This window comes from Ambystoma mexicanum, chromosome 8, assembly GCF_040938575.1.
Source record: "Ambystoma mexicanum isolate Mex_15411 chromosome 8, UKY_AmexF1_1, whole genome shotgun sequence".
Classification (NCBI taxonomy): Eukaryota; Metazoa; Chordata; class Amphibia; order Caudata; family Ambystomatidae; genus Ambystoma; species Ambystoma mexicanum.
This window is the reverse complement of record NC_090929.1, coordinates 1,570,287,958-1,570,306,764: the sequence shown is the minus strand read 5'-3', so window position 1 is coordinate 1,570,306,764 and position 18,807 is coordinate 1,570,287,958. Positions and strand designations below refer to the sequence as shown.

At 44.4% G+C, this 18,807-nt stretch overlaps 1 protein-coding gene across 2 annotated transcripts in view; it reads right to left on the bottom strand.

The window, feature by feature from the left end:
- RBM20 (RNA binding motif protein 20) overlaps positions 1-18,807 on the bottom strand; it is a 1,237,556-nt gene that overhangs the window by 431,236 nt on the left and 787,513 nt on the right. For both annotated transcript variants that reach the window (XM_069611772.1, XM_069611773.1), the window contains exon 2: positions 6,707-7,898. In XM_069611772.1, coding sequence (XP_069467873.1) covers positions 6,707-7,898 — 1,192 coding nt within the window. The remainder of the gene's footprint in view (positions 1-6,706; positions 7,899-18,807) is intronic.

Here is an 18,807-nt window from a genome sequence, read left to right as displayed (position 1 = left end):
GCTAACCACTGCAGAGGGGCATGGTCAGTGAAGACAGTAAGCTTGCGCCCAGCCAAATAGTATCTGAGGCTCTTGATGGCCCATTTTATTGCCAGACACTCTTTTTCAATGGTGGAATAACCAATTTCATGAGGTAACAACTTTCGGCTTATAAAGGCCACCGGGTGTAACTCGTCTTCATCTCCTTGGGAAATTATGGCTCCTAAGCCTAGTCCAGAAGCATCTGTTTGTACAAAAAAAAGTCTGCTGAAGTCTGGACATCTCAGAACCGGTTTTGCTGATATGATGTCCTTGAGTTCCTGAAAGGCTTTATATGCCTTTCTATCATTTAACAAATCGCCAGTATAAGTAGACTTGAGCGCTTCAGTCAAAGGACTGGCTATGGAGGAGAAGTGAGGTATGAACCTACGGTAGTAGCCTATGAAGCCCAGGAATGCTCTGAATTGTTTTTTGTTATTGGGCATATGTAGTTTTTCAATAGCTTCTATCTTGTCCAATTGGGGTCTGATAACCCCGTTCCCAACCAGATGGCCCAAGTATCTGGTTTGATTGGTAGCTAACACTGTTTTCTTTGGATTGATGTTAAGTCCAGCTGATTTCAGAGAGGTCGCCACTGAGGTAAAATTTTCCATATGTTCCTTCCAGGTTTTGCTATACACCACAATGTCATCTAGGTAGGCGGAACTATATTGTTGGTGTGGTGCTAGTACTTGGTTCATAAGTGATTGAAATGTCGCTAGCGCTCCATGTAGTCCAAATGGCAAACTGTAAATTGATACAGTCCTGACGGGGTGGAAAAGGCAGTTTTTATCTTGTCTTCTGCTTATAGAGGGATCTGCCAGTATCCCTTGGTTAAGTCTATCATACTGATATATTTGGCTGATCCCAACTGTTCTATCAGTTCGTCGAACCGGGGCATGGGATAAGCTTGGTACGTAGATATAGAATTTAACTGCCTATAATCCATGCAGAAACGGATGCTGCCATCTGGTTTAGGCACCAAAACAATAGGAGAGGACCAGTGGTTACATGAGGGTTCAATTACCCCTAACTTCAGCATTTCCTCAACTTCCGCCTGCACTGCCAACCTTTTGGATTCCGGAAGGCGATAAGATCGGATTCTTACTGTTTTCCCCGCTTCAGTTTCTATTTTGTGTTCTGTGAGGTGGGTCTTCCCTGGGAAGTAGGAAAAAACGTTTCGTAGAGGTTTGAGTTGTTCCTCCATTTCCTGTTTTTCTTTTGAGGTGAGTTGTGTTCCCCACTGAATTGCAGAGAAAGCAGAATCTGGGTTCTCTCGAGTCGTAACATGTATACTTGTGGTCTCCCGGTCTGAGGTCTTCCATTCTTTTAGTAGGTTTACGTGGTAATTCTGGAACTTCGTTTTCCGATCGGGTTGTTCTACCAAGTAATTCACAGGGCCTAACACTCCTTTTATTTTATAAGGCCCTCTCCATTGTGCCAACATCTTGTTTTGGCTCGTGCGTAATAATACCAGTACCTGGTCTCCGATCTTGAAATGGCGGACTCTAGTTCTCTAACTGCAGTATTTTTCCTGGGCTAATTGTGACCTCCCGAGATTAACCCTGGCCAATTCCCTTAATTTGGTCAGGTTATCTCTAATTTCTATTACGTAATCTGTCAGAGTAGTGGTTTCCTCTTGTTCTTCCCACTCATTTTTAGCTATGTCCAGTATTGTTCTTGGTTGGCGGCCAAACAGCAACTCATAGGGTGAAAAGCCTGTTGACGACTGTGGGGTATAACGTAGTACCATGAGGACCCAGGGTACTGCTCGATCCCAGTTCTTTCCGGTAGGGGCCATTACTTTCTTGAGCATTAATTTGATAGTTTTGTTATAACACTCTACCAAACCATCGGTTTGTGGGTGATAGATGGACGTGCATAGTTGTTTGATTTGCAACTGTTGACATACATTCCCATTATTCCTGATACAAAATGTCTGCCCTGATCTGTTACAATTTCTGATGGTATACCCACCCGGGTAAAGAACGGTACCAACTGATTACAAACTTGCTGTGTACTGATTCCCCGTAAGGGGAAAAGCCTCAGGATACCTTATTGCATAGTCAACTACCACCAACAGGTATTGGAACCAGTGCCTACTGGGTTCTAAAGGCCCCACCACGTCCATACCAATCCTAAAAAATGGTTCTTTTATCAGGGGCATTGGTATTAAAGGGGCACGTTGGGGTTTAATGGGATTTGTTCTCTGACAGGTTGATCACTCTTCACAATGTATGGCCACTTCACGGTAGACCCCGGGGCAATACAATCTTTTGAGGATTTTCTCTGGGGTTTTCTCCCGAGCCATATGACCTCCTGTTTGATTGTCGTGGCCCATCTCCACCACGGACTGTCTGAAATTAGCGGGTACTAGTAGCTGTTCCATCTCCTGGTCGTTCTGATTCTTGGAGATCCTGTACAACAGTCCCTGCCTAAATTTGAATTTAGGATAGGTACTTTGACCCTCTGGGTCTTCCATTGCTCGTTCGCGGGCATTCCTTAGGCTCTGGTCCGACAATGTTTCACTTCTAAAGGAGACCCTTTTATCCTCAGGAATCCAGTCTATCATCCCGCTGAATTTTTCCAGCCATTTATTTTTCTCTTCCCTCACTTCTCTCCTGGATTTTCTAGACAGCCTCCCATTATTCCCGGTAACCTCTGTATGGGAAAATTGAGCTGTTTTCAACCATTCCACCTCTCTGACACAATCTTCAAAGTTGGGTAGATCAGTGCCTATTAGTACTGGTGTGGGTATATGTGGCATTATGGCTACCTCCATTGATGTACTAACTCCGTTTACTTCTAGTGTAATTTGTTCAGATGGGTACACTCGAACATCTCCATGTACACATTTAATCGGAATATCTTGTTCCCATTTTTTCCCCCGATACACTTACTTCTGGTCTTATGGCGGTTTGTTCGCTCCCACTGTCGATCAGACCTTGACGTGGCACCCCATCGTCCCGGACCTCCACCAGGTATGGTTCCCGTCTTCTTTGGAATTCCCGAGTCTGGGTATATCCTATTTCCATTGGTTCTGGTCTATTCTTCTTTGAGCAACACTGGGCTATATGGCCCCAATCCCCACAATCAAAGCATTGGGGCTGTCTGCTGGATGGAATCCATGTTGTTCCTTTGGGTTCCACTTGTAAGGGTTTGGGTCCCGGGGATTCTGAGGCTCTAGTAGGTACCGTTTTGATTGCTTCAAATGGACTTAACCTGGTCCCTCCCACTTTTTGGAATGGCGTAGCAATGTCTATGGCTTTGTTAAGGGTGGGTCTGTGGTGTTGGCGGACCTACCTTTGCATGGTGTTGGGGAGGGCGTCCACAAACTGTTTGAGCTTCACTTTTTCTAGTATTTCCGGAATAGTGCAGCTGGCTGGTTTTAACCACTTTTCTGTTCGATCATGCACACAGTAATACAGCTGCCGTGGAGTCTCCCCATTACGTAGTATGGTTTCTCTTAGCTTCTGGCGATAGGCCTCCTCATCCACGCCCATTCTTTCTAGAATGGTTCTTTTGATGTCGGCGTATGCTGTGTCCCCATTGGGGTTTGCCGCCTGGTAGGCCCCTTGCATAGAGCCAGTCAATAATGGTGCTATAAAATGTCCCCATTTCTCCACAGGCCACTGGGAATTTCTAGCAACCCTTTCAAAGTTCTTAAAGAAATATACCGGGTCATCCCCTGGTTGGTACTTCTGCAGTATGTTTGAGGGGGCAGGTGTTGCTCCTCTATAAGCCACCACGGCTTCTGTTACTTTCTTTAGGGTCTCCTGACTGGCAGCTTGTAATTGTAAAGCCTGTTGTAGGGCTTGTCGATCTGCTTGGGCTTGGTTTCCTTGAAATTGGACCAATTGCTGAAGCTGCTGCTGTCCGTCGGCCAACGCCTTGATGATTGCCTCCATGTCGTATTTCTTGAATCCCACCACTGCCACCAAATTTGTGACAATGAGACAGTCAGGCGGTAGTAATAAAAAAAAATCTGGTCTTTATTCTGACTTAATAAAGGTGAAAGGGTTGTAAATAACACAAGTTTCTGTTCTTGAAGATGTATTCTTTTTCTTCTCTTCTTGTTGAGCAATGTTTTCTTCTCCTTCTTTATAGGGCACGCTGTATGGACCTTTGGCAAGTCTTTTCCTCCTAGTCCTCATACGCCCAGGTGCTCCCTGTAGCTCCTGTCTCCACGTCTGGTCGGTCCAGCAGGAATGTTCATCTCTCCTCCTTCCATTTGGGTCTGCCCTGCGGGTCCCTGCCGGTTGAGGGCTGCCAGCTCCTCGGTCATTAGTTCCTTGGTTTCGTTCATACAGCCATGGACCTGTTACTCGAAGGCTAGGCGGCTGTTCGACTTTAGTGCCGTTATCCCGCGGCTCGCGGCCCTTTGGAACTTCCACTACATTATGTACAGAGGTAACCGTCTTCTCCTCAGGCTGCCGCCACCACTCCCTCATTAAGGGATCGGGCAGCTCTTCCTGGTGTACCGAGGGCACGGGGTTATTGTCGGGCTGGCCCCACCACTCTCCCTTTATGGGGTCTTCGGGTAGTTCCCCTTCCCTGGTTTTCACAGTCACTGTGGTCTCCTTTTTCGCCCCTATCGGTGTTTCTTAGTCATGTACACCCACCGAGCTGTTACAGTTATTAATGGCAAACTAAAGGATTTGTAGATTGTGTAAAAACCCTGATTCTATTGAAACAATTAAGCATTTGATACTCTTTTGCAAGACCACGAGGCACATCAAGTACAAACTTTTCGGCTATCAACTTATATTCCACCGAAAGAGATAACATCTTATGGTGTGACTTGATGTGGGGAAATATTATAACTAAGTTGATTCATTTATATTGGATGTTCAAAGAGGTATTTCAGAAGTTAGGAAGTCAAATATAACAATGCTGTGAAAACCTTTTACTCATTATTGAGGAACAATTAAGTCATTCGTATAGACAATGTATTTATTTATTTCCTTTCAGGGATGAGTTTAGGTGTAATATAATGGTGTTGAGGAATTGTAAATGATGTATTTCAAAAGTTATATACCTTTTAAATATTGTATGAAGTGAAAATATTGTATGAAGTGAAAAGGATTTGTTTTTTTGAAATCAATTCACTATTAATACAAATAAAAAAAACATGTATACAAATTGTGTCTTTTCAGTACAGGGTTTCACTTCAATGCCTTGCCTCCTGTCCCATTTTTTTATATGGATTACATAGGATCCCTTCCTCTTCTTGGCCCACTCTTTTCTTCCCTTTCTCCTTAGTTGTGGTTTGTGTCTTACTCATCCTCTTTTACTGAAGCGACATCTGCTCCTAGGGTACAATGTTATGCACATGTCTAAAAACTAGGACTAGGATAAGGGATTAGGACGAAAGAATGAGACTGACTATAAATTGCATAACTTTGCAGTTTTCTCTTGTTTACTCATGCCTGTGTAGAGACATGCTGGCAGAAGAAAGCATGTTGAGTGGAAGGAACCAAATAGTTATCTGTAATGCAGCCAATGAAAGGACAAGACACTAGAACTAGGACTACAGTGAAAGACTTGGGCTAGAATGAGAGACTAGGATGAGGAACAAAAACTAGGATAAGAGACCAGGACTAGGATTACACACTGTGACTCAGACTCTATAAATTACAGGGCCCTGCAGTTTTCTTTTGCTTACTAATGCCTACACTGAAACACGCTTGCAGAAGAAAGCATGGTGAGCGTCATGGCACGAAAAAAGAACACTATCTGATGCAGCCAATGTACGCCAGTAGCGGTGCTAGATGCCATGCCAACCAAATATTCTGCTCCTCAATACCCTTTCCCCTCTTGCTCCTCTCTTTAGCATTGATTTGACTACAAAGTGAAGCTAAAGTGCCACCATAATGTATGTGCCAAAACCAATAAAGAAATGGGTTCTCATTATTCTTAACATCAAACTGTGAAACCACCAAGATTTTCATGGATGCCTTGATCATAGTATCCTGTAAGCAACGGACAACATTTATATGTTTACAGCTAACACTAAAATTGTGCAAAACATTATGTAGCATTCACTATTTTTCGATGTGAAACTGTCACAGCTTGGTATCTGTTTAGAAGAGCACAAAGAACATTTTTGCAAACTTTGAACATTGTGTTTGTTGGGCACAAAGGGAATGTTGCTGCTTGAAGTGACTGCATAGCATATGACAGAAGCCAACACCACAATGTAATTAAAGAACAAGATAACCAACACTATGGGCCGCATTACGAGTCCGGCGATAACCATGCCGGAAATTCCGGCAGGTTACCGCCAGACTCGTATTACCATTCTGCCTCCGTGACTGCCGGAATCACCGGGGCATTACAACCCCGGTGACCCGGTAATTCCAGAGGCGGAAATCGGTAAATCCCCATGGGGATGGGGACAATGGAAACAACGGCTCCGTCTATGACAGAGCCAGTGTTTCCATGTCCACCTGCAGGCGGGTGGTGTTATACCCGACAGGTCAGACCTGGCGGGAGTGACACCTCCCGCCTGCAGGACTCTTAATCAGCCGGTCCGGAAAGAACGGTGGTGGCGGATTTACCACCACCGTTCTTTCCGGACCAGCAAGGTCGTAATGAGGCCGCTATGAGTGCCATGCGGGACGGGTATCAACACAGTGCTCAATGGAAGAAACATAGTTTTGTGGCTTTGACGAATTGCAGCACTTACCTTTAGATTGAAGACCTTTTTATCGCAGATGGTGCATACATGAGGTAGGTGCAGAGGTGGTATTCCATGGAAGTCATTCAATTCATGAGGCTGAAGATGCCTGTGTGGCGCCGCTGATGTGTTATGCTTTTGCTCCTCTTTTTGCATCATTTGTAAGTTGCTAAATCCATGTGTGCTGTTGTTAAACTGATTGAAGGTCTGCGGGCCAGCAGGACTGTACTTTGTGTCTGGTGTGGGTTCTTCTGGATTGTACAACTCGTTCCTTACTTCATACGGCTGACTTGTTGATGGCCACATGCTGGTTCTGGACATCTGATCCGGTTTATTTTGGCTGGTGAAGTTAAGTTGGCTGTCCCACTGGTTGGGCACTCCTGAGGATGGGTGTCCTTTCTGGCTCCCATGGTGGTGTACATTCATGTGCTGCTCATTGGTAAACCCTGAAGGAGGCACCCCAGATGCATTTTGTCCGTGTGAATTAGGCATGTAAAAGTCCTTTGGAAACCCAGGTTGGCAGTCATGCTTTTGTTGTCCAGATGTTACATAATGGCCTTCAGCAGTTGTTCCTTTGACAGAGCCTGTGCTGGATACATTAGTTATAAAGTCGCACTGCTCTGTTTCCCCTATGTACATCGTACTTCCAGGTGGATTTGGCTTGTTGTAGTCATAGAACCCTCCAGTGGTAGGCAAAGGTCCTGTCTTATGTAGACCCACCGCCACAGCTTGCTGGTTGGAAGAGTGTGGCATTGAGTTTCCAAAAGAATGTGCTGCAACAATGTTCTGGTTGTTGTGCATATTTCCTCCATGCCCCATGCTTGCCACAGCGATTGGTGCCATGGCATTACTCGGAGGAGGGAAGGGTATTCCACCTGATGGGAATCTGGAATTAGGCAACCCTGGACCCAGCTGGGGCGCTCCGGCATGTCCGTGCGGCGGGCCGATCATGGCAGCATTTCGTAGTGGGTTAAAGAGTGGCTGAGACATGGCCACTTTGGAAAGAACTTGATTCAGGACCGTTGCAGCTGCCGTGTTGTTGGTGACTGCTGTCTGAGCCAATTTTAGCCTGTGCAGCGTAAGCTGGGCTTGCAACTGAGCGAGCTGAAGGCTGGCCGGGGATGGAAGCAGAGGGTTTGTGGTGCCTGCGCCTAACTGAGCGCTGACAGCAAATGGATTGGCATCCAGAAATTTAGCAGCGCTGCAATGAAAGAGAAACTTGTTTAAGGACCATACTGTGGAAGACCTGAGCACACTGATCACCATATAGCAATTTACATGAAGCCTCTAATGCATGTGTAGCTGCACTAGCTGATGGCTCTGCGTCTAGCGGCAAAAAGCCAAAACAAAATATAAGCAATCGTTTAGGTAAGTTTCTTTTTACACAACTGCTTCCCATATTCTTACATAATTTAAATAGAGGATGGTTATAGATGTTTCCTGGACGAACACACAATTTTACAATCCTTTAATGGTGCTTCAGGCTTCTGCAATGTTTGTCAGGTGTTGCTGATCATTTAAGGGAAAAGTTAGAATTATCCAGTTAACTCAAAGCACTCATTTGCCCAGCTGCGCTGCTCTTTGTAGCATACACAACCACCTGCTCCATTTTCATCACCATGACTACTTTACAGCAGCAGTCACACGCACTCCTGTAACCCTTAACAGTGGATGATTTGAAGATGGCCTCTCAGCAGGGGCACCGGGGCTGGAGCAGGGAGTAATGCTCCTAACGTTACACCAAGTTCAGCTGCAAAAGCACACAAGTCCTTTAAAACACATGGGTTACCATGTGCTGAACAAACATCATTACTGCTAAAAGTAGGTGTCCTAGGCATCATGGGCGGTGTGTTAAAAGCAAAAGGTCACCGCATGAAGGAAGACCCCTTATTTCTAAAAAGATAATATCCTTTTTCCCAGACTTTTATGTTGCCTGGCTGTCTTCTCTTTAAATTGCGCAGTTTAGCGGATAGGGCAAGAAAGAACAACTGCATTCCTGTCCAGTTAAATTGAGGAGGTATGTTGATATTAAGAAATCACAACACTCATGATAACAACAAGAAGTTTGGCAAACAGAAGCATGGCAGACTAAAGACACCATGTTAACAGACGCGTGGCCAGCTCTTGCATATACTGATAGTGCACAGAAACACAAGTAAACATATGCAGCTCAACCTTGGGAACACATCTAAAGGGTAGTCTATAATCAGGGCTAATTCATCACAAAGGCAATCGTAGCAACCATGGAGGTGGCGCCATACTGAACCTACAAGTGCTACAACATGCCCCTTTTACTTGGGATAGGTGGGAATACGTTGGTTTGCTTAATGCGCCATAAATCCTTGCACAGATCAAGTCAGTAATAAACTGTGCAATGCATTAATATCAGAAAAAAAGTTGTGTCTACAGCTGATAGATTGCAACAAAATCGAAGAAGAGTTCAAAGTAAGTGTCTGTTGGTTAGAGATGTTTAACCTTTTTCAGGCAATTTCTGGATCAATTCTAGAGTGCTTTAGTTGACCCAAAATAAGAGACTGGGGTGAGGGGGGGCAAATGCATAGATATAGAAGGAGCAGACTAAAGGGTTCCTGAAAGGCCTGCAGTACACTGAACCACTAATAAAGATGTTAGTCTTTTAAAGAAATGTTTCATATTTAAAGGTCGGAGGATAAACACAGACAAACGTTTTAAGTCACACACAACTAAAATGCAGCCTAAAATAATGACAACCCAAAATAATTGTTGTATTTTTTTAATTGCCTGAAATATCTTTGTTTCTATGGTAGTTTTGTTATTACTATGTGTATTTAACGTGAGACAGTGAAATGCTTACACTACCTTTTAAGAAAACCCTATTTGCGATGCACAATACAATGACGAAGTTTGATATTTTCCAATATTAAAGTGCCTTGAACCTTGAAAAACAGTTTTCAATACGGCTAGTAGACTTTGCTCTGCTCACCATGGGTCACTAGCATACTCACAGCCCAGTTCTAAATATGATGATGGTTGAGAAGTGGTGTACACTGGTTTGGCTTTGGAAATGGAAAAGACTATGAAGATTTGAGTTACCACTTACTTTCTTTTTCATAGTTGTCTGTCCCTCCAAAAACAACTAAAGTAAACAAACTAGATTGTATAACTGCTAGGAAGTCAGTAACACCTTATGTCAATCAAGCCATCAGGTGTAAAGATGATACAAAAATCAACTCTGACAAAATAAGGATCAGCTCTCAAGCTTTTGTCTGAGAGCAGTGATGACAAAATGTAGGTGGGTGAGTGCGTTGGCTAAATATCTTAACTAGTAGAGAAATAGTTACCATTTCAGGAACACCACACAAGCTACTTTCTCTTCAAAAGGTATCCAGGAATCCCCTTTTAGACAGTAGTCCATTGAATGTCATAGCACAGACAAAGGACAACAACAGTAGAAAATAGGGGTCTGGAAAGTTTCTTAAAATGCGTATTTCTACTATATTGACTCAAATGCCTTGCCTTGCCAGCATTTCCCAGGACACAACATACATCCAGATTGTATGAGGTCTGAGGCTTTTTCAGCGATTTGGGAGTAGAGCCGAAATAAGAATTCAGGGGCATAAAGTTAATAGATATGGAAATCTCAAATTATCTCTGGGAGGAAAGAGGGATGGGGGGGCATGATCATACTTCCCTTATAATTTATGCTGGGATACAGGCTTTCTGCCACTGGGCCAGATATTTTATAGTGACACTGAGGTGTCAGCCACTAGGTAAAACTGCACATGGATGTCCTACCAGTAAAGGGGTCGACCAATGTTACCCTTTTGATGGGATGTTCTTCTTGCTCTACTGTCACAATTTGAAAATAAACTCGCAATGTGGGGTCCTCCAAATATGGGTGGTGTGATATATAACACTCTTGTTTGCAAATTCTGCTTATCTTGATTGAAGCCACAGAGTGTACATATGAGGCTAATGGGCATTTACAAGTATCTTCTTAAAAGACACTTGAAAATCAATTGAAGCCAAACCAATATTGTGCGCTTTGGCTATGCTAAAACAGGAGAGAAAATATCAAAGAAATCAAATAATGTAACATCTTATGTTCTTACTTTTGGGAAGCGTTTGGAGCTGGAGACTCCTTTTGAATAGGCTGTGCATTCAGCTACCTCTGTGGCAAGGAGATAGCATGATTCAATTTCAAATGTGTGGGTTAAGCTCTCCCTGCAAGTAATACAAGTTACCAAGCTAAGGTCTAACCTATTCTGATGTTTGGAAATCAGCAAGTGCAGAACATGTTCAGAATACATTCCTGGGACTGATATTGGATGTCCCGCAAGGTACACCCCCCCCTATGTGTGTTAAGTAGAGAAGCTTCTCTTAATAAATTCTCTGGCTGATTTGCTCCCGCATCTTTTTTGTAAACATACTAGTTGGAGACATAATGCAAATGTGCACTTTGCCCTTTCAGAGATTCTGGTAAGTTATTGGATGATACGTACACGTGGTCCGCTCGTGCAGCTGGCGTTTTAGAGAAGTGGGAATATAAAGATTCAATTACGGTAATCCCTGACTGCAAATAATTTCAACAGGCACATTGGAAGTGGACATGACGAATGTTGCTTGCTTGCTATTGGTGGGGTGAAAATATTGAACACGTTCTCCTCCTGTGATCAGATTTGCTGGACTTACATAGAGGATACACGAGGCTGTTTTTAGTTGTGGCTGGCATAAGGAACAGACGAGATGCTTTGGTGTTTTTCCTAAGCGCAAATAATTCCCAACGGATTTATGCTTTGATAATGTAAATGCAATCCTCCCTCATAAGGGGGCATCAAATCAATTCCAATGCCATTTTGAAATAAGTGAAAGGAGAGAGAGTATTTTTCAGCTCTCCCGGTACCAGGTGGGTTTATGGGCCCCTCACGTATTTTAATTTTTGTTACAAGGATGATGTTTTGGTTTTTAGTACTGTAAAATTGCTGTTTTACCTACTAAAGACGCAAATAGCCCACACGAAATCAGGGTCGGACTGGGACATAAAATTGGCCCAGGCACCAATGAAAAAGTGGCCCACACTCACAAATAGCAATTCGTTTATTTTCGGACCAGACTGTTGAGTACTACGCAAGGGAGAATGTTTGTTAGATTTGCTGAAAATATTGCATTTGAAAGCATATTTGCTTAGTACTATTGGTTAAAACCAGTGCAGTAACACATGTAACTAGCCCACTCTGGCCAGAAAAGTGCCCACTCTGACCAAAAAAACTGGTACACACTAGAATTATGAGCTTGCATTTCGGCATTGCCCTGTTGCCCTACAGGCCAGTCCGAGCCTGCAAGAAATGCATTGGGAAATGAGGTTATGTGAGTTTTATGCATTATATGTTTTGCATTGTATATGTGCTTCTATGTTTTTATCTTTTGTTTAATGACTAGAGTTGAATAAAGTTGAATGTACTCACATTTAAAGGGGAGGGAGGAAATGTGCATCTGAAACGCTCTAGCAAGATTTGTACTTTGCAATCAGAGAATTGATTTTTTTTGTTTTTTCCATTATGGATTATGGATTTTCATTATGGAGTATGTAATGCGCTGCTGGTTTAAAATTCAGGCTTAGATAAATCTGCCCCTGGCGACAAAGGGCCGGTTATTGACTTCAGGGTAGTTCTGGGCCAAATAAGAAATAAATAGGAAGCCCTGTATTCTCCTTTATTATAATCTGCAACAGATTTTCTCAACACTGGATGCCGTGTTTTTTCTTTAATAATGTTATCAGTATGGGCCTATAAATCCCAGAATGTAGAGTAATGTTGCCTTAAAATGCATGCCTGAAAAAACGTGCACCTGCTGCCACATAGCCATTTTGAAACTCTAGGACAGTTCAAGACCGAATAAAACAAGGGTAGAAAATAGCGTGTTCTGCTTTTCTGCTTCCCAAAACAAATATTCTCTATGCTGTGTTTTTAAATTAAATTTGATATTGTATGGGGATGTAATATTTCTATGATATAAGCGGTATGGTCGTTTCAGTGTTCAAGTCATGTGTTCCTGCTTTGTCACAAGTTCATACTGCAGAGAGTGTGTGGGATCCAGGCTGTGCTTAATTTACCAAGGGTTCCTGGTTGCATTACTCCAGCAACCTGGAAACTTAGTTGGTTCTGTTTTCCTTTATGTCAAAGATTGCTGATGACATCTGAAATGTGAACAAAAACACTTGACTCCAGAGATGGATAACTTCAAGTGATTGACATTTTAAGTAGCTCAAGGACAGGCTTACATGTTTCAAAAAAGCTTGGAGATCATGTGTCTTTAGGGGTCAATGAGGTTTTGATCCTGAGGGTTTACAAATCCCAACCAATCTTTCAGAGAAGTTCCCATAATTGCACCCCTTCCTTATATGATTTGCTTGCTTAGCGCCTTTAAGCTGTTTTTTCTCGTAAAGGTTGTGCTTAATAAACGTTTTACTACTGCTACTTCTTGCATGTCCCAAAGGGAATGAAAAATAGGCAGTATGATTACAGTCTTCACAGACTAAACAGAAAAGGAAGACCAGCAGTGTGTCCATGGTGAACACAGTGACTGAAACCAACTGGGCCTGGAAAGCTGACCAGGTGGTGTGCTCACCCTCCACACACTGAGTTGTTTAAGTGGTGCAGTTAAGTCCATGCTGCATACAGTTCACTCCAGATTGCCTGGACAGACCCTACAGACTCCATTTGTTGTACATTGATACACTGGTATTGTTCCCAAGAACCTGGGGAGAAAATCCACCCCGTCAATATGGTCAGGTAAAAAGGCTGTGGTGCTCATACCATGTATAGACAATCCTGAGAACAGGCAGGTTAGCTGGCTCCAAAGCTCACAGCCGTTCCCTTTTAGGAACAACAGTTCCCTCGGGTTACATCATGTTCTTAGCTCAGAAGAACAAGTTACTTCTTACTTTGTAACGTTCTTTCGATGGGATGTTCCTCCGACGTATTCCTTATCTTGATGGATCACTTCCAGCTTGCTGGCCTCTGAATTTTTTTTCAGTAGAGGGCGCTGCGTGTCGATTTCCCTCGAATTGGTGTCCCTCGACAGCCTCCGTATGGGCGCCAACGTCATCGTGCGTATAAATAGACTCGTGCAGCGTCCGTTGCTCAGTTCCATTTTGAAGCTTAAGAGTAGCTGTTCATGAATTGGTTATTGACATTGAAGGAGCGTAAACTGCAACTACAAGGTAAGTTTTACTGAGGGGATGGGAGGGGCGATAAGGAACACCCCATCGAAAGAAGGTTACAAGGTAAGAAGTAACTTGTTCTTCGAAGGGATTGTGCCTCCGACGTATTCCTTATCTTGATAGACTCCCATAGCAGTGGTGTGTAAACGAAGGTGGGAGTAAAATTGGAATATTTCCCTTTAAGAATGAACACAGTGTAACACAGCTTTGCCAAATCTTGTCTCCTGGCTAGAGGAGGAACCCAGATTGTAGAGTTTTGTAAAGGTATGTGCGGACGACCATGTGGCAGCCGCACATATGTTTCGAATCGGTACCCCTCTTTGGAGGGCCGAAGAGGCTGCGATACCCCTGGTTGAATGAGCCCTAAGGTGTTGAGGGGGCTCTTTCCCTGCCAATTTGTAGCATTCTAGAATGGCTAAAATAATCCATCTGGAAATGGGCTGTTTTGTGATTGGAAATCCTAATTTGTGCCCTGCATAACCTATAAACAGTTGGTCTTCTTGCCTAATCCTAGCAAGTCTGCTGATATAAAAACTCAAGGCTTGCCTTGGATCCAGCCTATGTAGCCTCTCTTCCTCTTTCCCAGGATGGGGAGGAGGATAGAATGAAGGTAAGGTTATCTTCTGAGTGATGTGGAATTCAGAGACTACCTTTGGGAGGAAATGAGGCTTCACTTGTAGGACAACTTTGTCTTTGTGAAAAATTGTATGAGGAGGTTTGCAAGATAGAGCTTGTAATTCGCTCACTCTTCTGGCAGATGTCAAAGCCACTAGTAAGACTGTTTTAAGGGTGAGAAATCTTAATGAACAAGAATGGAGTGGTTTAAATGGAGTACCCATCAGGAAATTTAAGACTAGATTTAAGTCCCACAAGGGAACTTGGAACGGCTTTGGGGGATAGACATTAGTCAACCCCTTCAGAAATTGGATTACTAGGGGTAATTTGAAATATGATGGCTCCTCCGCAGTGCGCTTGAAGATCGACAGCGCTGCGGGGTAGCCCTTGATTGTACCAACTTGAAGACCTGAATTCGCCAAATAGAGCAAAAAAGATAACACCATTGGTGTACCGCATGAAAAGGGTTCAATATTCTTTTCTCTACGCCAGCTGCAAAACTTGTTCCACCGGCAGTGGTATAAAGTGTTTGTTGCTGGCCTTCTAGCCGAAAGCAACACCTCCATGACGTCAATCCTTGTATCTCAACCTTTCAGAAACCAAGCGTGAAGGTTGAGAGTTCTGATGTCTGGATGGAGAACCTGACCTCCCTTCTGCGAGAGAAGATCCTCCCTGTGTGGAAGACGAATCGGAGGGCAGATGGACATGTCCTGAAGGTCCGGGTACCACGTTCTCCTGGCCCAGTCCGGGGCAAATAGGATCATGGTCTTCCGGAATCTTCTCAACCTCCTGATCATCTGAGGAATGACAGGGACTGGAGGAAACGCGTACATACGTGGAAACTCCCAGTTCACTACAAACGCGTCCCCTAGAGCTCCTCTCGGGGGAAATTCCCTTGAACAAAACTCATCGCACTTCCTGTTCATACTGGTGGCGAACAGATCCACTTGAGAGGTTCCCCAAAGGGTGAAGATCTCTTGAAGGACTTCCTGAGCTATCTCCCACTCGTGGGAGACTGTGCTCTGCCTGCTCAGAGCGTCCACTGTCAAGTTCTTCTCTCCAGCCAAGTGAACTGCCGATAGATTCCTTCTTGAATTGCCCAAAACCAGAGCTGCATCGCCTCTCTGCACAGTGGCAGTGATCCTACGCCTCCTCTTTTGTTGAGGTAGTGCATGGCCACTGTGTTGTCTGTCATTATTAGGACATTTTTCCCTTGTACAGATGGCAGAAAAGCCTTCAGCGCTAGTCTGATAGCTCTCAGCTCCAACAGGTTGATATGTAGTGTGGACTCCGATGGAGACCAACGACCGCTGATGGTCAAGTCGTTGGCATGGGCACCACACCCCGTGAGTGAGGCATCCGTGACTAATGTTATCTCCGGCCATGGTTGCCAAAACTGTTCTACTCTCAAAATGTTCTCCAGACAGGCCCACCACTGAAGGTCTCGAGCCACTTTGTCCGGGACCTGAAGGAGATCTGTCATTCTTCCTGAGAATTGCGACCACTGGGCTCTTAGTGCCCACTGGAGGGATCTCATTCTCAGGCGAGCCTCTGGCACAAGGAAGATGCAGGATGCCATGAGGCCTAGCAACCTCAAAAAGACGGAGGCTGGGAGACGTTGGGCATTTTGCAACTTGGTGACCATCTGCTGAATATCTTGAGCCCTCACCTCTGGTGGCGAGGCTTTCCCCAGGGGAGTGTCCAGGACCGCTCCGATAAACTGGAGTCTGTGGGATGGTATCATCTGTGACTTCTTTAAATTGAGGGAGAAGCCCAGTTTGTGAAAGAAGTGGCAGACATAATCTAGTTGGTTCTGAGCTTGTTCCGAAGATACTGCTCTGATAAACCAATCGTCTAGATAGGGGTAGACGTGGATCCCTTCCCTCCTTAGACTTGCAGCCACTACCGACATTAGCTTGGTGAAGACCCTCGTGGCGGAGGTCAGACCAAATGGCAGAACTCGAAATTGATAGTGAGAGTTGCCAATTGCAAACCTCAGGTATTTCCTGTGTTTGAGATGGATTGGCACATGGAAATAAGCATCCTGAAGGTCTAGAGATACCAGCCAGTCCTGAAGCTGGAGGGCCTGAAGGATCTGAGAGAGAGTCACCATCTTGAACTTGTCCTTCCTGCGGAATTTGTTCAATTCTCCTATGTCCAAGATGGGTCTCAGTCCTCCGTCCTTCTTCGGTTCTAGAAAATAGGGGGAACACCAACCCTTGTTCCTCTCCGCTACAGGTACCGGTTCTATGGCACCTTTCTCTAGCAGGTCTAGAATCTCCTGCGAAAGGAGCAGATCTGGAAACTTCAAAGAGTTGTTCCCCCGTGGATGACTCTGAGGGGTGCGTAGAAAAGGCAGGCAGTAACCTTGGGCAACTGTCTCCAATGCCCAAGCATCTGACGTAATAGCCTGCCATTCCGTCAGATGTTGAGTTAACCTGCCCCCTGCTGGTGTCTTGCAAGGAGAGACCACAAGAGTGGTTTAGAGGCGGCTGACGCAGATGCCGAGGGCAAGGAGGCACCTGCTGCTGCTGCGGCTTTTGTTATTTTAACCTGTCCACCGCGGGTGAATCGTTTTTGGCCCCTCTGCCTTTTCCGAATGCGGAATAAATGCGAAAGGACCTACCCCTCCAAGAGGTTCCTGAGGGGCGATACGGAGTTTGACGGATTGCAGCTCCAAGAGATTTCGCTGCTGCCTTGGATGTTTGTAACTTCTCTAGGCTGTCATCAGCCTTCTTACCAAACAAAGAAGTGCCATCAAAGGGCAAATTCAAAAGTCTGGCCTGTACATCTGGAGCAAAACCAGACTTTCGCAACCACGCAAATCTGAGGATTGTAGTACTTGCCACCATGGCCCTGCTGCTACTGTCAGCAGAATCAATGCCAGTTTGAAGGGACGCAGACATTGCGTCTTTACCATCTTTAATGATGTTCAGAAATGCTTCCCTTTCCTCTCCTTCCGGGAGACAGTCAGCCGCAGATGAAGCACACTCCCAAAGTGTATGGCTGAATCTTGCGAGCGTGCAAGTAGCATTAATGGATTTAAGCGCCATGCTACATGCCGAGAAGACCTTTTTTGACATAGCGTCAAACCTTTTGTCATCCCTGTCTTGTGGAATAGTAGGGTATTGTGGGATGTTTTTACCCATGCATCCAAGCCCTACAATAAAACTGTGCAGTACTGGCATGGAAAACATCATGATGGCCAGAACTCCCCAGAGAGTGCACAGGGAAAACATTAAGAATAGGCTGCCACCCATTTTTGCCTATGTTGTGAGCACAGGAGGGCACTGCCTAAAACCACCAGTGGACTACACACACAGTAGCCTGAAACCATTGGGAATGGCAATGCTGATTGCCAAAAAAGCAACTCAGAACTGTGGGGAATTCATTTTCTTAATCCCAAAAATGGTTGCATTACCAGTACTCACCACTATCAGAAAGCCGGCGTTTTAAAACCACCAGACTTTTGTGTAAAACTGAACAAATGAAACAAAACCAGACCAAGGAAAGACTTGCTAAGAGGTGGATACAATGTAAAACTATATTCTGAAATGACTTGAAGGAAGTAATTATTTAATGTATATGTAAAAATTGTAAGTGATTTAAACTGGGAACAAAAAGTGACATTTAGCTGAAACCTGGCTTAATGAAACTGAATTCTGCCTGACAACTACCCCCGACAGGAGTTGAAACTGGATCAACAGCTGTGTCTGCCAGGCCTGGCTGCATCCTGAGGTCACATGACCCTGTTGATTGAAAGGGGAGTGGCAGCTGGGGACTACAGGGAGTTGAACAAAGGCCTGTCCTGGACTCAGGCAAATGTTATATTGGGGGCGTCGTAAAAGTGGCTTCCTCTTAGGGGAAACTGGGAGGGGCAGTGCCTCTGCTAGCAGCTGAGCTTGGTTGAAGTGGATAAACCAGTTATTTCACCCTGTGATGTGGGAAGCCACACCCCTTTTTGACCAGAGCATAATTTTAAAAAGATAGATAACTCATAGTGCGGACTTGCCAGAATTATATAAGTAATATCATTATTTTTGTGATTTTTCTGTGAACATTTTGAGGGGCGATAGGACCCTGTGGTGTATTCTGGGGGCATGCTAGCGGAAAATAGGGTCTCACTCCAAATGTCTGCATGTTAAAAATCTGACACTTCATCAATTAATGTCCATACTCCTTACGCACATGTGTGTAAATTTGGGTAAATGTCCGATATTGCAAAACCAGTTAAAAAGCGCAAAATGTTGTCATGTTTGAATGCAAGCCCCCAGGAAGATCAGAGGCGGACAAG